The 18,479-nt window shown below is 40.4% G+C and overlaps 1 protein-coding gene across 2 annotated transcripts in view; it reads right to left on the bottom strand.

Moving 5' to 3' along the window:
- CD22 (CD22 molecule) overlaps positions 1 to 14,089 on the bottom strand; it is a 77,378-nt gene extending 63,289 nt beyond the window's left edge. For both annotated transcript variants that reach the window (XM_075329387.1, XM_075329389.1), the window contains exons 1-2: positions 14,016 to 14,089; positions 5,293 to 5,402 (exon numbers count right to left, since the gene is read on the bottom strand). In XM_075329387.1, coding sequence (XP_075185502.1) covers positions 5,293 to 5,398 — 106 coding nt within the window. In that variant the 5' untranslated portion in view covers positions 5,399 to 5,402; positions 14,016 to 14,089. The remainder of the gene's footprint in view (positions 1 to 5,292; positions 5,403 to 14,015) is intronic.
- Positions 14,090 to 18,479: the final 4,390 nt, after the last annotated feature.

Genomic DNA, 18,479 nt, shown 5'->3' with positions numbered 1-18,479 from the left:
TTATATTCGTGTACATAGGAGCAGTATTATAGTAGTTATATTCTTGTACATAGGAGCAGTATTATAGTAGTTATATTCTTGTATATAGGGGGCAGTATTATAGTAGTTATATTCTTGTACATAGGGGCAGTATTATAGTAGTTATATTCTTATACATAGGGGACAGTATTATAGTAGTTATATTCTTGTACATAGTTGCAGTATTACAGTAGTTATATTCTGGTACATAGGGGCAGTATTATAGTAGTTATATTCTTGTACATAGGGGCAGTATTATAGTAGTTATATTCTTGTACATAGGGGCAGTATTATAGTAGTTATATTCTTATACATAGGGGACAGTATTATAGTAGTTATATTCTTGTACATAGGAGCAGTATTATAGTAGTTATATTCTTGTATATAGGGGGCAGTATTATAGTATTTATATTCTTGTACATAGGGGCAGTATTATAGTAGTTATATTCTTGTACATAGGGGCAGTATTATAGTAGTTATATTCTTGTACATAGGGGACAGTATTATAGTAGTTATATTCTTGTACATAGGAGCAGTATAACTACTATAATACTGCTCCTATGTACAAGAATATAACTACTATAATACTGCCCCTATGTACAAGAATATAACTACTATAATACTGCTCCTATGTACAAGAATAATACTACTATTCTTGTACATAGGGGCAGTATTATTGTAGTTATATTTTTGTACGTAGGGGCAGTATTATAGTAGTTATATTCTTGTACATAGGGGCAGTATTATAGAAGTTATATTCTTGTACATAGGGGACAGTATTATAGTAGTTATATTCTTGTACATAGGAGCAGTATTATAGTAGTTATGTTCTTGTACATAGGAGCAGTATTATAGTAGTTATATTCTTGTATATAGGGGGCAGTATTATAGTAGTTATATTCTTGTACATAGGGGCAGTATTATAGTAGTTATATTCTTGTACATAGGGGACAGTATTATAGTAGTTATATTCTTGTACATAGGGGCAGTATTATAGTAGTTATATTCTTGTACATAGGGGCAGTATTTTAGTAGTTATATTCTTGTACATAGGGGCAGTATTATAGTAGTTATATTCTTGTACATAGGGGCAGTATTATAGTAGTTATATTCTTGTACATAGGGGACAGTATTATAGTAGTTATATTCTTGTACATAGGGGAAGTATTATAGTAGTTATATTCTTGTACATAGGGGCAGTATTTTAGTAGTTATATTCTTGTACATAAGGGCAGTATTATAGTAGTTATATTCTTGTACATAGGGGCAGTATTATAGTAGTTATATTCTTGTACATAGGGGCAGTATTATAGTAGTTATATTCTTGTACATAGGGGCAGTATTATAGTAGTTATATTCGTGTACATAGGAGCAGTATTATAGTAGTTATATTCTTGTACATAGGAGCAGTATTATAGTAGTTATATTCTTGTATATAGGGGGCAGTATTATAGTAGTTATATTCTTGTACATAGGGGCAGTATTATAGTAGTTATATTCTTATACATAGGGGACAGTATTATAGTAGTTATATTCTTGTACATAGTTGCAGTATTACAGTAGTTATATTCTTGTACATAGGGGCAGTATTATAGTAGTTATATTCTTGTACATAGGGGCAGTATTATAGTAGTTATATTCTTGTACATAGGGGCAGTATTATAGTAGTTATATTCTTATACATAGGGGACAGTATTATAGTAGTTATATTCTTGTACATAGGAGCAGTATTACAGTAGTTATATTCTTGTACATAGGAGCAGTATTATAGTAGTTATATTCTTGTATATAGGGGGCAGTATTATAGTATTTATATTCTTGTACATAGGGGCAGTATTATAGTAGTTATATTCTTGTACATAGGGGCAGTATTATAGTAGTTATATTCTTGTACATAGGGGACAGTATTATAGTAGTTATATTCTTGTACATAGGAGCAGTATAACTACTATAATACTGCTCCTATGTACAAGAATATAACTACTATAATACTGCCCCTATGTACAAGAATATAACTACTATAATACTGCTCCTATGTACAAGAATAATACTACTATTCTTGTACATAGGGGCAGTATTATTGTAGTTATATTTTTGTACGTAGGGGCAGTATTATAGTAGTTATATTCTTGTACATAGGGGCAGTATTATAGAAGTTATATTCTTATACATAGGGGGCAGTATTATAGTAGTTATATTCTTGTACATAGGGGCAGTATTATAGTAGTTATATTCTTGTACATAGGAGCAGTATTATAGTAGTTATATTCTTGTATATAGGGGGCAGTATTATAGTAGTTATATTCTTGTACATAGGGGCAGTATTATAGTAGTTATATTCTTATACATAGGGGACAGTATTATAGTAGTTATATTCTTGTACATAGTTGCAGTATTACAGTAGTTATATTCTTGTACATAGGGGCAGTATTATAGTAGTTATATTCTTGTACATAGGGGCAGTATTATAGTAGTTATATTCTTGTACATAGGGGCAGTATTATAGTAGTTATATTCTTATACATAGGGGCAGTATTATAGTAGTTATATTCTTGTACATAGGGGCAGTATTATAGTAGTTATATTCTTGTACATAGGAGCAGTATTACAGTAGTTATATTCTTGTACATAGGAGCAGTATTATAGTAGTTATATTCTTGTATATAGGGGGCAGTATTATAGTATTTATATTCTTGTACATAGGGGCAGTATTATAGTAGTTATATTCTTGTACATAGGGGCAGTATTATAGTAGTTATATTCTTGTACATAGGGGACAGTATTATAGTAGTTATATTCTTGTACATAGGAGCAGTATAACTACTATAATACTGCTCCTATGTACAAGAATATAACTACTATAATACTGCCCCTATGTACAAGAATATAACTACTATAATACTGCTCCTATGTACAAGAATAATACTACTATTCTTGTACATAGGGGCAGTATTATTGTAGTTATATTTTTGTACGTAGGGGCAGTATTATAGTAGTTATATTCTTGTACATAGGGGCAGTATTATAGAAGTTATATTCTTATACATAGGGGACAGTATTATAGTAGTTATATTCTTGTACATAGGAGCAGTATAACTACTATAATACTGCTCCTATGTACAAGAATATAACTACTATAATACTGCCCCTATGTACAAGAATATAACTACTATAATACTGCCCCTATGTACAAGAATATAACTACTATAATACTGTCCCCTATGTACAAGAATATAACTACTATAATACTGCCCCTATGTACAAGAATATAACTACTATAATACTGCCCCCTATATACAAGAATATAACTACTATAATACTGCCCCTATGTACAAGAATATAACTACTATAATACTGCCCCTATGTACAAGAATATAACTACTATAATACTGCCCCCTACATACAAGAATATAACTACTATAATACTGCCTCTATGTACAAGAATATAACTACTATAATACTGCCCCTATGTACAAGAATATAACTACTATAATACTGCCCCTATGTACAAGAATATAACTACTATAATACTGCCCCTATGTACAAGAATATAACTACTATAATACTGCCCCCTACATACAAGAATATAACTACTATAATACTGCCCCTACGTACAAGAATATAACTACTATAATACTGCCCCTATGTACAAGAATATAACTACTATAATACTGCCCCTATGTACAAGAATATAACTACTATAATACTGCCCCTATGTACAAGAATATAACTACTATAATACTGCCCCTATGTACAAGAATATAACTACTATAATACTGCTCCTATGTACAAGAATAGTAGTATTATTCTTGTACATAGGAGCAGTATTATAGTAGTTATATTCTTGTACATAGGGGCAGTATTATTGTAGTTATATTTTTGGACGTAGGGGCAGTATTATAGTAGTTATATTCTTGTACATAGGGGCAGTATTTTAGTAGTTATATTCCTGTACATAAGGGCAGTATTATAGTAGTTATATTCTTGTACATAGGGGCAGTATTATAGTAGTTATATTCTTGTACATAGGGGCAGTATTATAGTAGTTATATTCTTGTACATAGGGGCAGTATTATAGTAGTTATATTCGTATCCATAGGAGCAGTATTATAGTAGTTATATTCTTGTACATAGGGGCAGTATTATAGTAGTTATATTCTTGTACATAGGGGACAGTATTATAGTAGTTATATTCTTGTACATAGGAGCAGTATTATAGTAGTTATATTCTTGTACATAGGAGCAGTATTATAGTAGTTATATTCTTGTATATAGGGGGCAGTATTATAGTAGTTATATTCTTGTACATAGGGGCAGTATTATAGTAGTTATATTCTTATACATAGGGGACAGTATTATAGTAGTTATATTCTTGTACATAGTTGCAGTATTACAGTAGTTATATTCTTGTACATAGGGGCAGTATTATAGTAGTTATATTCTTGTACATAGGGGCAGTATTATAGTAGTTATATTCTTGTACATAGTTGCAGTATTACAGTAGTTATATTCTTATACATAGGGGACAGTATTATAGTAGTTATATTCTTGTACATAGTTGCAGTATTACAGTAGTTATATTCTTGTACATAGGGGCAGTATTATAGTAGTTATATTCTTGTTCATAGGGGCAGTATTATAGTAGTTATATTCTTGTACATAGGGGCAGTATTATAGTAGTTTTATTCTTGTACATAGTTGCAGTATTATAGTAGTTATATTCTTATACAAAGGGGACAGTATTATAGTAGTTATATTCTTGTACATAGGAGCAGTATTACAGTAGTTATATTCTTGTACGTAGGGACAGTATTATAGTAGTTATATTCTTGTTCATAGGGGGCAGTATTATAGTAGTTATATTCTTGTACATAGGGGCAGTATTATAGTAGTTATATTCTTGTACATAGGGGACAGTATTATAGTAGTTTTATTCTTGTACATAGGAGCAGTATAATAGTAGTTATATTCTTGTACATAGGGGACAGTATTATAGTAGTTTTATTCTTGTATATAAGGGCAGTATTATAGTAGTTATATTCTTGTACATAGGGGGCAGTATTATAGTAGTTATATTCTTGTACATAGGAGCAGTATTATAGTAGTTATATTCTTGTACATAGGGGGCAGTATTACAGTAGTTATATTCTTGTACATAGGGGGCAGTATTATAGTAGTTATATTCTTGTACATAGGGGCAGTATTATAGTGGTTAGAGTTTGGTCTATAAGAGGCAGTGGCAGTGTTATTCTATTTATGATATGTGTACTATACCTTTATCGCCTTTATAAACGAAACTATTGACCTTAGTGAAGTCACAATTAAAAAGGAATACCAAAATCAGAACTTTCAATTTTCTCCACATCTGGATGTTCTCCATGTTCCTAAAGAGCAAAATAAAAACAAAATATTGGTCAGTGTAATCGATTACAAATGTCTTGTAGGTTTCTTCTTTTCACCTTAATCAATAGCATAGAAGACGGGGGCTGCAAGTAAGAGTGCAGTTACATTACAATCTTGGTTCTGGTTCTGTAGGAACCTAAAAATAAGTCAAACTGTTTAAATGCACATTAATAATTTTGCAAAAAACAAAAATGAAAGATCTTTATGACTGACTTATCTGTATATGGAAAATATTAGTAATTGCAGAATGTGTCATCCGGTGTAGGCAAAATATGCTCCTTCATGCAAGAAACCCCCAACCCAAGATCAGTGAAGCGTCTATTCTCTGTTCGAAGGGAACTATTGATATTTTCAACAGCTATGAAGATTGAATTTTTACCTATGTACCAGTATCATAGTGATTCAGAACCAAGAGGGTCTTGGAAGTCCAAAGACCACCTGACAGTTGATTAAGTGGTCAGTAGCCCCTCAGATTCAATGAAAGGTGGACATGTTCATTGACGTAGAAGGGTTGGTCCCCATTCTTTCTTTTTCTGAATAAGTTTGAACTTAGAAAATGGTATAAAGCTTAGTCATACCTGCTGTGTAACATTGAAAACATCTGGGTAATTGACCAGAGGACCAAGTAATTCTCCAAAGGTCCCAGGGTCAAAGGTCATCAAAGTACTGCAGGATCCATTAATGATTTAAAGCTTTGAGCTCAATCAAAGTAAGAGGATCCGCTAATAGTTTAACTATCTGAGATAATCAGATGATTGTTTGATGGTCCAAGGTTTGGAGCTTCCCAAAGATCTGCTTTGAGCTCAACCAAAGTAGCAGAGGACCTGCTAATATTTTAACTATCTGAGATGCTCAGATGATTGTTTGATGGTCCAAGGTTTTGAGTTTCCCAAAGAAATCAAGAATCCTCCTGTGTTCTAAGACTCTGAGATGACCATTGTACCTGAGGATCCTGTGATCGTCAAACACTTTGAGATGGTTAAATTACCTGAGCATGCTTAGATGATCCATGGCTTGGAGCTCAAATGATCCATGGCTTGGAGATCACCAAAGTACAAAAACTATTCCATTGGTTCAAGGCTCTAAGTTGCCCCTAGAGCTTGGAAATACTGCAATCGTCCATGGCTCTGAGATGACCAAAGTACCAGAAGATTCATAGATCCAAATCTTACAGCTGACGAAAGTACCCGGGGATCCTCACATGGTCCAAGGCTTTGACCTTCCCAAACAACTCAAGAATCCTCCTGTATTCTAAAGTGGGCTTTACACGCTACGATATATCTAACGAGATGTTGGCGGGGTCACGTCGTAAGTGACGCACATCCGGCATTGTTAGTGATATCGTAGCTTGTGACAGCAATGAACGAGCAGAAATACTCACCTTCTCGTTCATCGCTGACACATGGCTTATTTTCTGAAAATCGAACATCAGGTTGTTCATCGTTCCCGTGGCAGCACACATCGCTCCGTGTGATACCCCGGGAATGATGAACACAGCTTACCTGTGTCCCGCCGGCAATACAGAAGGAGCGAAGTGGGTGGGATGTTTATGTCCCGCTCATCTCCGCTCCTCCGCTTCTATTGGCCGGCCGCTGTGTGACGTCGCTGTGACGCCGAACGTCCCTCCCCCTTCAGGAAGTGGATGTTCGCCACCCACAGCGAAGTCGTTTGGAAGGTAAGTGCTTGTGATGGGGGGTTACAGCATTGTGCGACATGTGCAACAAATTGGCCGTGCCGCACAAACGATGGGGCGGGTGCGATCGCAAATACGATCACATGACTAATTGCTGCGTGTAAAGCAGCTTTTAGTTTCTGAGATGACCATTGTACCTGAGGATCCTAAGATCATTATACGCTTTGAGATGGTCAAGTAACCTGTGGATAATTTGATAGTGCAAGGTTTTGATCTCACCACAGTACCATAAGATACTCACATGATCTTTGGCTTGGAGCTGACCAAACTAAAAAAACTATTCCATTGGTTCAAGGCTCTAAGTTGCTCATAGAACTTGAGAATCCTTCAATGGTCTATGGCTCTGAGATGACCAAATTACCTGAAGATTCAAAGATCCAAATCTTAGAGCGGAGGATCCTCAAATGGTTCAAGGCTTTGAACCATCCACAATACTAGATAGTAGAAGGAAAAACTATATAGATATAGCTTTGATGTCAACTAAAGTAGCAGAGGAACTGCTAATATTTTAACTATCTGAGATGATCAGATGATTATTTGATGGCCCAAGGCTTTGAGCTTCCAAAAGAACTCATGAGCCCTCCTGTAGTCTAAAGGCTGCTTTACATACTGCGATATCGTGACCGATATCGCTAGCGTGGGTACCCGCCCCCATCGGTTGTGCGACATGGGCAAATCGCTGCCCGTGGCGCACAACATCGCCCAGACCCGTCACACTACTTACCTGCCCTGCGACGTCGCTGTGACCGGTGAACAGCCTCCTTTCTAAGAGGGCGGTTCGTTCAGCGTCACAGCGATGTCACAGCAGCGCCACTGAACCGCCGCCCAATAGAAGCAGAGGGGTGGAGATGAGCAGGACGTAACATCCCACCCACCTCCTTTCTTCGCATTGCGGCCGGGAGGCAGGTAAGGAGAGCTTCATCGTTTCTGCGGTGTCACACATAACGATGGAACGAGGAACAACTTCGTTACTGCTGCAGTAACGATATTTGAGAATGGACCCCCATGTCACTGATGAGCGATTTTGCACATTTTTGCGACGATGCAAAATCGCTCATAGGTGTCACACACAACGGCATCACTAAAGCGACTGGATGTGGGTCACAAATTCCGTGACCCCAACGAGATTGCTTGAGCGATGTCGCAGCGTGTAAAGCCCGCTTTAGAATCCGAGATGACCATGTACCTGAGGATCCTGTGATCATTAAACACTTTGTGATGGTCAAATTACCTGAGGATAATTTGATGGTGCAAGGCTTTGATCTGACCAAAGTACCAGAAGATGGTCAGATGTTCCATGGCTTGGAGCTGGCCAAAGTACAAAAACTATTTCATTGGTTCAAGGCTCTAAGTTGCCCGTAGAACCTGAGAATCCTCCAATGGTCCATGGCTCTGAGATGATCAAAGTAATAGAAGATTTAGAGCTGGTCCAAATCTTAGAGCTGAGGATCCTCAAATGGTTCAAGGCTTTAAACCATCCAAAGCACTAGATAGTAGAAGGAAAAACAATATAGATATAGCTTTGAAGTCAGCCAAAGTAGCAGAAGACCTGCTAATATTTTAACTATCTGAGATGATCAGATGATTGTTTGATGGTTCAAGGCTTTGAGCTTCCAAAAAAATTCATGAGTCCTCCTGTAGTCTAAGAATCTGAGATACCCATTGTACCTGAGGATCCTGTGATCATTAAACACTTTGTGATGGTCACATTACCTGAGGATAATTTGATGGTGCAAGGCTTTGATCTGACCAAAGTATCAGAAGATGGTCAGATGATCCATGGCTTGGAGCTGTCCAAAGTACAAAAACTATTCTATTGGTTCAAGGCTCTAAGTTGCCCATAGAACTTGAGAATCCTCCAGTGGTCCATGGCTTTGAGATGATCAAAGTAATAGAAGATTCATAGATGGTCCAAATCTTAGAGGTGAGGTACCTCAAATGGTTCAAGGCTTTGAACCATCTAAAGCACTAAATAGAAGAAGGAAAAACAATATAGATATAGCATTGAAGCCAGCCAAAGTAGCAGAAGACCTGCTAATATTTTAACTATCTGAGATGATCAGATGATTGTTTGATGGTGCTTTACACGCTGTGACATCGCTAGCGATCTCGTTAGTGATGTGACATGCCATATCGCAGATGCGATCTGCTTTGATCGCACAAGTGACCGGCGCTATAAAAACGACCTATGTGCGATCTCAGCAGATCGCATCTGCGATCTGGCGTGTCACATTGCTAACGAGATCGCTAGCGATGTCGCAGCATGTAAAGCACCCTTAAGGCTTTGAGCTTCCCAAAGAACTCAAGAATCCTTCTGTAGTCTAAGGTGGGCTTTACACGTTGCGACATCAGTAACGATATATCATCGGGGCCACGTCGTTAGTGACGCACATCCGGCACCATTACTGACATCGCAGCGTGTAAACCCTAGGAGCAACGATCACCGATCACAAAAACGTGAAAAATCGTTGATCGGTGACACGTCGCTCCATTCCATAATGTCGCTGCTGCTACCGGTACGATGTTGTTTGTCATTCCTGCAGCACCACACATTGCTATGTGTGACACCGCAGGAACGACAAACATCTCCTACCTGCGTCCACCGGCAATGCAGAAGGAAGGAGGTGGACGGAATGTTATGTCCCGCTCATCTCCGCCCCTCCGCTTCTATTGGCCGGCCGCTTAGTGACGTCGTGTGACACCGAACGCACCTCCCCCTTGAAGGAGGGATTGTTCGGCGGCCACCACGACGTCGCCGACCAGGTATGTGCGTGTGAAGCTGCCATAATGATAATGTTCGCTACGGCAGCAATCACTGCATATCGCATGTGCGACGGGGGCGGGTGCTATCGCGCTCGACATCGTTAGCAATCGCTAGCGATGTCACAGTGTGTAAAGCCCGCCTAAGACTCTGCGATAATCATTGCACCTGAGGATACTTTGATCGTCAAACGCTTTGAGATGGTCAAATTACCTGAGGATAATTTGATGATGCAAGGCTTTGATGTGACCACAGTATCAGAAGATGCTCAGATGATCCATCGCTTGGAGCTGACCAAAGTACAAAAAATATTCCATTGGTTCAATGCTCTAAATTGTACATAGAACTTGAGAATCCTCCAATGGTCCATGGCTCTGAGATGATCAAAGTACTTGAAGATTTATAGATGGTCCAAATCTTAGAGCTGAAGACCCTCAAATGCTTCAAGGCTTTGAACCATCTAAAGCACTAGATAGTAGAAGGAGAAACTATATAGATATAGCTTTGAAGTTAACTAAAGTAGAAGAGGACCTGCTAATATTTTAACTATCTGAGATGATCAGATGATTGTTTGATGGTCCAAGGCTTTGAGCTTCCCAAAGAACTCAAGAATCCAAATAGTTTGGGACTGCATGAGTGCTATCGGATGTGGGGGGATACAGTTCATTGAGGGAACCATGAATGCCAACATGTCCTGTGACATACTGAACTAAAGCATGATCCCCTCCCTTCATATTCAAACACGATAATGACCCAAAACACCTCCAAGACCATCACTGCCTCGCTAAAGTGACTGAGGGTAAAGGTGCTGGACAGGCCGAGCATCTTCAGACCTAAACTCTATTGAGAATCTCTGGTGGCTCATCAAACAGAAGGTGGAGGAGCGCAAGGTCTCTAACATTCACCAGCTCCGTGATGTCGTCATGAATAATGGAAAAGGATCCAACGGATCTTGTGACGCTCTAGTGACCTCCAGGCCAAAGAAAGTTAAGGCCATGCTAGAAAATTAATTGTGGCTACACAAAATATTCCCACTTTGGGCACAATTTGGCCATTGTCCCTTAGGGGTGTACTCTCTTTTGTTGGTAGCAGTTTAGACATTAATGGCTATGTGTTGACTTATATAGAGGATACACCAAATTTACACTGTAAGCTGTACACCAACTACTTTACATGGAATCAAACGGTCAGATCTTTATTGTTGTCCCATGAACAGTTATAATGACCATAAGAGCTTACACTCTACAGGAGAGAGAGAGAGGACCCTGCTGACCATAAAAGCTTACACTCTACAGGAGAGTGAGAATGGACCCCGCTGAGCATAGAAGGTTACACTCTACAGGAGAAAGAGAGAGAGAGAGAGAGAGAATCTCACTGATCATAAGAACTTACACTCTATGGAAGAGAGAGAGAAGACCTTGCTGAGCATAGGAGCCAACATTCTACAGGAGAGAGAGGGAGAGAGAGGACTCCCCTGACAGTAGGAGCTTACACGCTTCTGGAGAGATAGAGAGATAGGACCCTACTGACCATAAGAACTTACACTCTATGGAAGAGAAAAAGAGGACCCCACTGACCATAAGAGCTTACACTCTATGGAAGAAAGAGGACCCCGAAAAGCATAAGAGCTTACACTCTACAGGAGAAATATGGAGGATCCTGCTGACCATAAGAGCTTACACTCTGCAGGAGAGAGAGAGGACCCCGCTGACCATAAGAGCTTACATTCAACAGAAGAGAGGGAGAACCCCGCTGACCATAAGACTTTACACTCTACAGGAGAGAGAGAGGACTCTGCTGATCATAAAAGCTTAAACTCTTCAGTAACAATAAGAACTTACACTCTACGGGAGAGAGAGAGAGAGAGAGAGAGAGAGATGACCCGGCTGACCATAAGAGCTTACACTCTACAGGAGAGAGACGACCCTGCTGACCATAAGTGCTGGCACTCTATGGAAGAAAGAGGACCCCGCTGAGCAAAAGAGCTTACACTCTACAGGAGAAAGATGATGATCCTGCTAACCATAAGCGCTTACACTCTACAGGAGAGAGAGAGGACTCCCTGACCACAAGAGGTTTCCCTCTATGGAAGAGAGAGGACTTGATGACAACAAGAGCTTACACTCTACAGAAGAGAGAGAGAGAGGATCCACTGACCATCAGTTCATACATTGTACAGGAGAGCGAGGACTCTGCTGATCTTAAGAGCTTAGGCTGTATAGGAGAGAGGGAAGACCTCGCTGACCATAACAGCTTACACTCTACAGGCGAGAGATTGACCGTGTAAAATAAGGAGTGAGAAGTCCCCACTGACCATAAGAGCTCACACTATACGATAGAGCGGGCTCTGCTGACCGTAAGAGCTTACACTCTGCAGGAGAGAGAGAAAGATCCCCACTGACCATAAGAGCTTACACTCTACAGGAGAAAGAGAGGATGCTGCTGACCATAAGAGCTTACACTCTACTAGAGAGAGAGAGAGAGGACCCTGCTGACCATAAGAGCTCACATTTTTTGAGAAAGAGGACTCTACAGGACAGAGAGAGGACCCTACTGACCATAACAGCTTACACTCTACAGGAGAGAGAGGACCCCACTGACCATAAGAGCTTACACTCTACTGGAGAGAGAGAGGACCCCACTAACCATAAGAGCTTACACTCTACAGGAGAGAGAAGACCCCACTGACCATAAGAGCTCACACTATACGATAGAGCGGGCTCTGCTGACCGTAAGAGCTTACACTCTGCAGGAGAGAGAGAAAGATCCCCACTGACCATAAGAGCTTACACTCTACAGGAGAAAGAGAGGATGCTGCTGACCATAAGAGCTTACACTCTACTAGAGAGAGAGAGAGAGAGAGGACCCTGCTGACCATAAGAGCTCACATTTTTTGAGAAAGAGGACTCTACAGGACAGAGAGAGGACCCTACTGACCATAACAGCTTACACTCTACAGGAGAGAGAGGACCCCACTGACCATAAGAGCTTACACTCTACTGGAGAGAGAGAGGACCCCACTAACCATAAGAGCTTACACTCTACAGGAGAGAGAAGACCCCACTGACCATAAGAGCTTACAATCTACAGGAGAGAGAGGACCATGCCGATCATAAGAGCTTAAAATCTACAGGAGAGAGAGGACCCCACTGACCATAAGAGCTTACAATCTACAGGAGAGAGAGGACCAAACTGACCATAAGAGCTTACAATCTACAGGAGAGACTGGACCATGCCGATCGTAAGAGCTTACAATCTAAAGGAGAGAGAGGACCATGCCGATCATAAGAGCTTACACTCTACAGGAGAGAGAGGACCCTGCTGATCATAAGAGCTTACACTCTACAGGAGAAAGAGGACCCTGCTGACCATAAGAGCTTACAATCTACAGGAGAGAGAGGACCATGCTGATCATAGGAGCTTACAATCTACAAGAGAGGGAGGACCCTGCTGACCATAAGAGCTTACACTCTACAGGAGAGAGACTTTCCTAGTGAATCTGGAAATGGAACTGCTAACTGATTTCAAAATGTTTGAATTCTTCTGAAATGGCTAATTAAAAGAAATTCCACTTAAGCGCGATCCTCCACAGATCTATCTCCTTATCTTTACTAAAACTTATGATTATGAACCCTGTGATTCCCAAATACAGACGCTTCTATTTGTCTCTTGACTTTGTTTGATATTTTTCCCCAATATATTCTACTTCAGCTGCTTCATTGCCCTAATAGGACCCCCAAGAAAAAGTCACATATTAATGTTTTATCTGAAAAAAAGTCATATATGTATGTAAATTTTCTATGGGCCGGTGGCAGATATCGGAATTATTATTATATGTTATATTCTATGATGTCATATAAAATGCCCTACGTCTAAACCAAGTCATACCATCACCATTCTTCATGCAATGTATCTCTTATTATGATAATACAGATATTCTTTTTTTTTGCACTTTTCTGCCAGATACTATTGTACTTCGTAATGTGCATCCCCTTAAAAGCACCAAAGGGGTCCATTAATGGGAAATCAAAATCCTACCACCCATGTATTGCTACTGAAAATATTTTTTTACAATTCTAAAATAAAAAATCCTTTGTTTATACAATAATGTTTCATGAAAAGAAATCAGAAATATTTTACCTTCTCCTCCAGGATGCCAGGTTTGTCCTCGTGGTATGTGATCTGCGGCTGATGACACCACTTCTGATCTTGTAATTAACAACAGCAAGAAGTTAGAAAATCTGTCAACCAAGTCGAACAATGCAGCCGGTCGCCCTCCCTCCCTCCTTCTCTCTTTCTGCTTCCTGCCTTAAGTCTCATTTTTGGCATCAATATTATCACTAGTACAAAATAGACTAAAACTGAAAACCCTGCTCATATCTATGGGTGAAGTGAACCCTGACATTAACTTAAATCATCTACATATGGAGCCCTGGGGATTCGATATCCTTACTCACCCAGCACCGGGTCCATGGTGCTGATGACTATTCTCCTTACCAGATCTAATCTGTTACCCCCTTCCAGGGAAGGAAAGGGCAGGAGTGTGGTTTCCCTAACCTTTGGATTACTCCTGAAGGTGGAGATGCTGGAATCCTGTGCATTACTATTTTCCTTACCAGATCAAATCTGTTACCCCCTCCCAGGGAAGGAAAGGGCAGGAGAGTGGTTTCCCTGACCTTCGGATTACTCCTGAAGGTGGAGACGCCAGAGTCATGTGTCTGACTATTCTCCTTACCACATCTAATCTGTTACCCACCTCCCAGGGAAGGAAAGGGCAGGAGTGTGGTTTCCCTGACCTTCGAATTACTTCTGAAGGTGGAGACGCTGGAGTCCTGCGCCTGACTATTCTCCTTACCAAATCTAATCTGTTTCCCCTCTTCCGAGGGAAGGAAAGGGCAGGAGTGTGGTTTCCCTGACCTTCGGATTACTCTTGAAGGTGGAGAGGCTGGAGTCCTGTGCCTGACTATTCTCCTTACCAGATCTAATCTGTTACCCACCTCCCAGGGAAGTTAAGGGCAGGAGTGTGGTTTCCCTGACCTTTGGATTACTCCTGAAGGGGGAGATGCCAGAGTCCCATGTCTTATTATTCTTCTTACCAAATCTAATCTGTTACCCCCTCCTAGGGAGAGAAAAGGCAGGAGTGTGGTTTCCCTGACCTTTGGATTACTCCTGAAGGTGGAGATGCCAGAATCCCATGTCTTATTATTCTCCTTACCAGATCTAATCTGTTACCCACCTCCCAGGGAAGGAAAGGGCAGGAGTGTGGTTTCCCTGACCTTCAGATTGCTCCTGAAGGTGGAGATGCCGGAGTCCCATGCCTTAATATTCTCCATACCAGATCTAATCTGTTACCCTCCGCCCAGGGAGCGAAGGGGCAGGAGGCTGATGGAAACACAGATAAAGACAGATGGGGAAAACCAGAACTCAGACACACTGCAACCTCATAGGAATAAACAATAAGAGAAAAAGGAGAAAAGCAAGAGCGGGAAGGCAGCAACAAAAAGACAACAAGGGTTTACACCACAACCACTCACAGCAATAATGGACAACAACCACCAGTAAGCCTGGATCACAACACTTCATCAGACCAGTATAGGTAAGCTATAGCTTGCATTAATGTAATAGTTCATCCAGCATATATATGAGGGGATCAAATGTAATTGGCTCCCCCCACACTATGTGATCAAAGAGATTAATGAGTTCTAGCCTGCCTAAAACTGTGGGCTGATGCCCTCCTCTCCCTGCGCTCGCCACAGACATCAGAGAAGTTAGCAGGCAGAGTGCCAGAATCTGTAGTTTCCACAGATCCTGACGCCGCCATGACCGTTACCGATGCCTGCAAAAATCTCCTTGTGACAGTTTGGTGGCTGCTGCGTTCCAGCAATTGTCAGCATAAGTACAGTAGGTGACTAGATTTCCAAAAGGCAACTAAAAAATCAAAAAGGATTGATGGTGGACATGCTGCCACTGAGGAATAAGAGAACTCTGTCCTTGATTATGTGCACTAAACCTTTATTCATTTTCTTCCTCCGGCGCACCTGAAGAATTGAACGTTTCGCTGTTAACTCACATAGTCACGGATAATATTTATTATGTTTCTTTCACTTCAACGAGAGGAAGAGAACATTCTACAGTCATGGCCAAAAGTTTTGAGAATGCTACAAATATTAATTTTTACAAAGTCTACTGCTTACGTTTTTCTAATGGCAATTTGCATATACTCCAGAATGTCATAAAGAGTGATCAGCTTAACAGCAATTACTTGCAAAGTCAATATTGGCTAAGAAAATGAACTTTAACCCCCAAAACACATTTCAACATCATTGCATTCCTGCCTTAAAAGGAGCAGCTAACATTGTTTTAGTGATTGTTCCAGTAACACAGGTGTGGGTGTTGATGAGGACAGGGCTGGTGATCAATCAGTCATGATTAAGTAAGAATGACACCACTGGACACTTTAAAAGGAGGCTGGTGCTTGGTATCATTGTTTCTCTTCAGTTAACCATGGTTATCTCTAAAGAAACACGTGCAGCCATCATTGCTCTGCACAAAAATGGCCTAACAGGGAAGAGTATTGCAGCTACAAAGATTGCACCTCAGTCAACAATCTATCGCATCATCAAGAACTTCAAGGAGAGAGCTTCCATTGTTGCCAAAAAGGCTCCAGGGCGCCCAAGAAGGACCAGCAAATGCCAGGACCATATCTTAAAACTGTTTCAGCTGCGGGATGGGACTACCAGCAGTGGCGAGCTAGCTCAGCAATGGCAGCAGGCTGGTGTGAGGCTTCTGCACGCACTGTGAGGCGGAGACTGCTTGATCAAGGCCTGGTTTCAAGGAGGGCAGCAAAGAAGCCACTTCTCTCCAGAAAAAACATCCGGGACTGACTGATATTCTGCAAAAGGTACAGGGAGTGGACTGCTGAGGACTGGGGGAAAGTCATTTCCTCAGATGAATCCCCTTTTCGATTGTTTGGGACATCTGGAAAACAGCTTATTAGGAGAAGAAGAGGTGAGCGCTGCCACCAGTCTTGTCTCATGCCAACTGTTAAGCATCCGGAAACCATTCATGTGTGGGGTTGCTTCTCAGCCAAGGGAATCGCACCACTCACAGTCTTGCCTAAAAACACAGCGATGAATAAAGAATGGTACCAGAATGTCCTCCAAGAGCAACTTCTCCCAACTGTCCAAGAGCAGTTTGGCGCCCAACAATGCCTTTTCCAGCATGATGGAGCACCTTGCCATAAAGCAAAGGTGATCACTAAATGGCTCATGGAACAAAACATAGAGATTTTGGGTTTATGGCCTGGAAACTTCCCAGATCTTAATCCCATTGAGAACTTGTGGGCAATCATCAAGAGACGGGTGGACAAACAAAAAACAACAAATTCTGGCAAAATGCAAGCATTGCTTATGCAAGAATGGACAGCGATCAGTCAGGATTTGCTCCAGAAGATGATTGAGAGCTGCCCGGGAGAATTGCAGAGGTCCTGAAGAAGAAGGGTCAACACTGCAAATATTGACTTGCTGCATTAACTCATTCTAACTGTCAATAGAACCTTTTGGTCTCATAATATGATTGCAATTATATTTCTGTATGTGATGTAAACATCAGACAAACACAATTAAAAACCAGAGGGCAGCAGATCATGTGAAAATATCATTTTGGTGTCATTCTCAAAACTTTTGGCCATGACTGTACTCTCAAAAAGTTAAGGAAAAAAATAAACATTTATTTTAGTTTGCAGGTTCTATCTTTTAATTTGCAATTGGCTCTCAGCTACAGGGTAGAAATGAGCTTCTGTGATATCTCCCCATGAAGGGCACACACAGAAATGAGAAATTCCAGCTTTTCATTCAATTTATAGCACAAGCAGACATAAAGGACAATATACAGCAGTACTGAGCTGTGCTGTGCAGATGTGCCCTGGGGTGAGGTAGGAGACTTGTCAGAAAGCTCAGCACATTTTCTGTCATCCTCTGTTTTTAAAAGCTCCTCTCCATTGCCTTCTCTACACAGTATGATGGGCAGTGTTACGTGAAATCTCACTATCCTGGCAGGCCATGTTGGTGGAGCAAGACAGAGTTGTTCGTGACAAGTTTTGGAGGGAGGTGAAGAATTGGCTAATAAATAGGGAAGGAAGCCTTATTATCTGATAAGATTAATTTCACGGTTTCTTAACTTGGTGCGTAAAAGTGATTTATGCACAAATTGATGAAAATACAGTTCCCTTTTAGTCCATCACTAGTGTCCTGATCTGTGATATATTAATAGGTTGCAAAAAAATCCTAGGACAGCATGGTGGCTTAGTGGTCAGCACTGTTGCTTTGCAGCACTGGGGTCCTGGTTGAAATCCCACCAAGGACACAATCGTCAAGGAGTCTGTGCTTGTGACCCAAGATCTACATTCCATTTCAATTCTATTTCCCCACATTCTCAGAGGTCTCTGTAGATCTTACAATGTCAAGAGATATTAATCCAAGAGTAACAAACATGGCAGATTACATTTTGGGTATGCAGTTTTTCGTCATTGAATGTCCCATCAGTAAGGTTTTATTGAAGCCTATTATGAATTAGCTTTTCTGTTGACTTGAGGATGTCCAAAGT

Source organism: Anomaloglossus baeobatrachus, chromosome 11 (genome assembly GCF_048569485.1).
Source record: "Anomaloglossus baeobatrachus isolate aAnoBae1 chromosome 11, aAnoBae1.hap1, whole genome shotgun sequence".
Taxonomy (NCBI): Eukaryota; Metazoa; Chordata; class Amphibia; order Anura; family Aromobatidae; genus Anomaloglossus; species Anomaloglossus baeobatrachus.
This window is presented reverse-complemented; position numbering and strand designations above follow the sequence as displayed.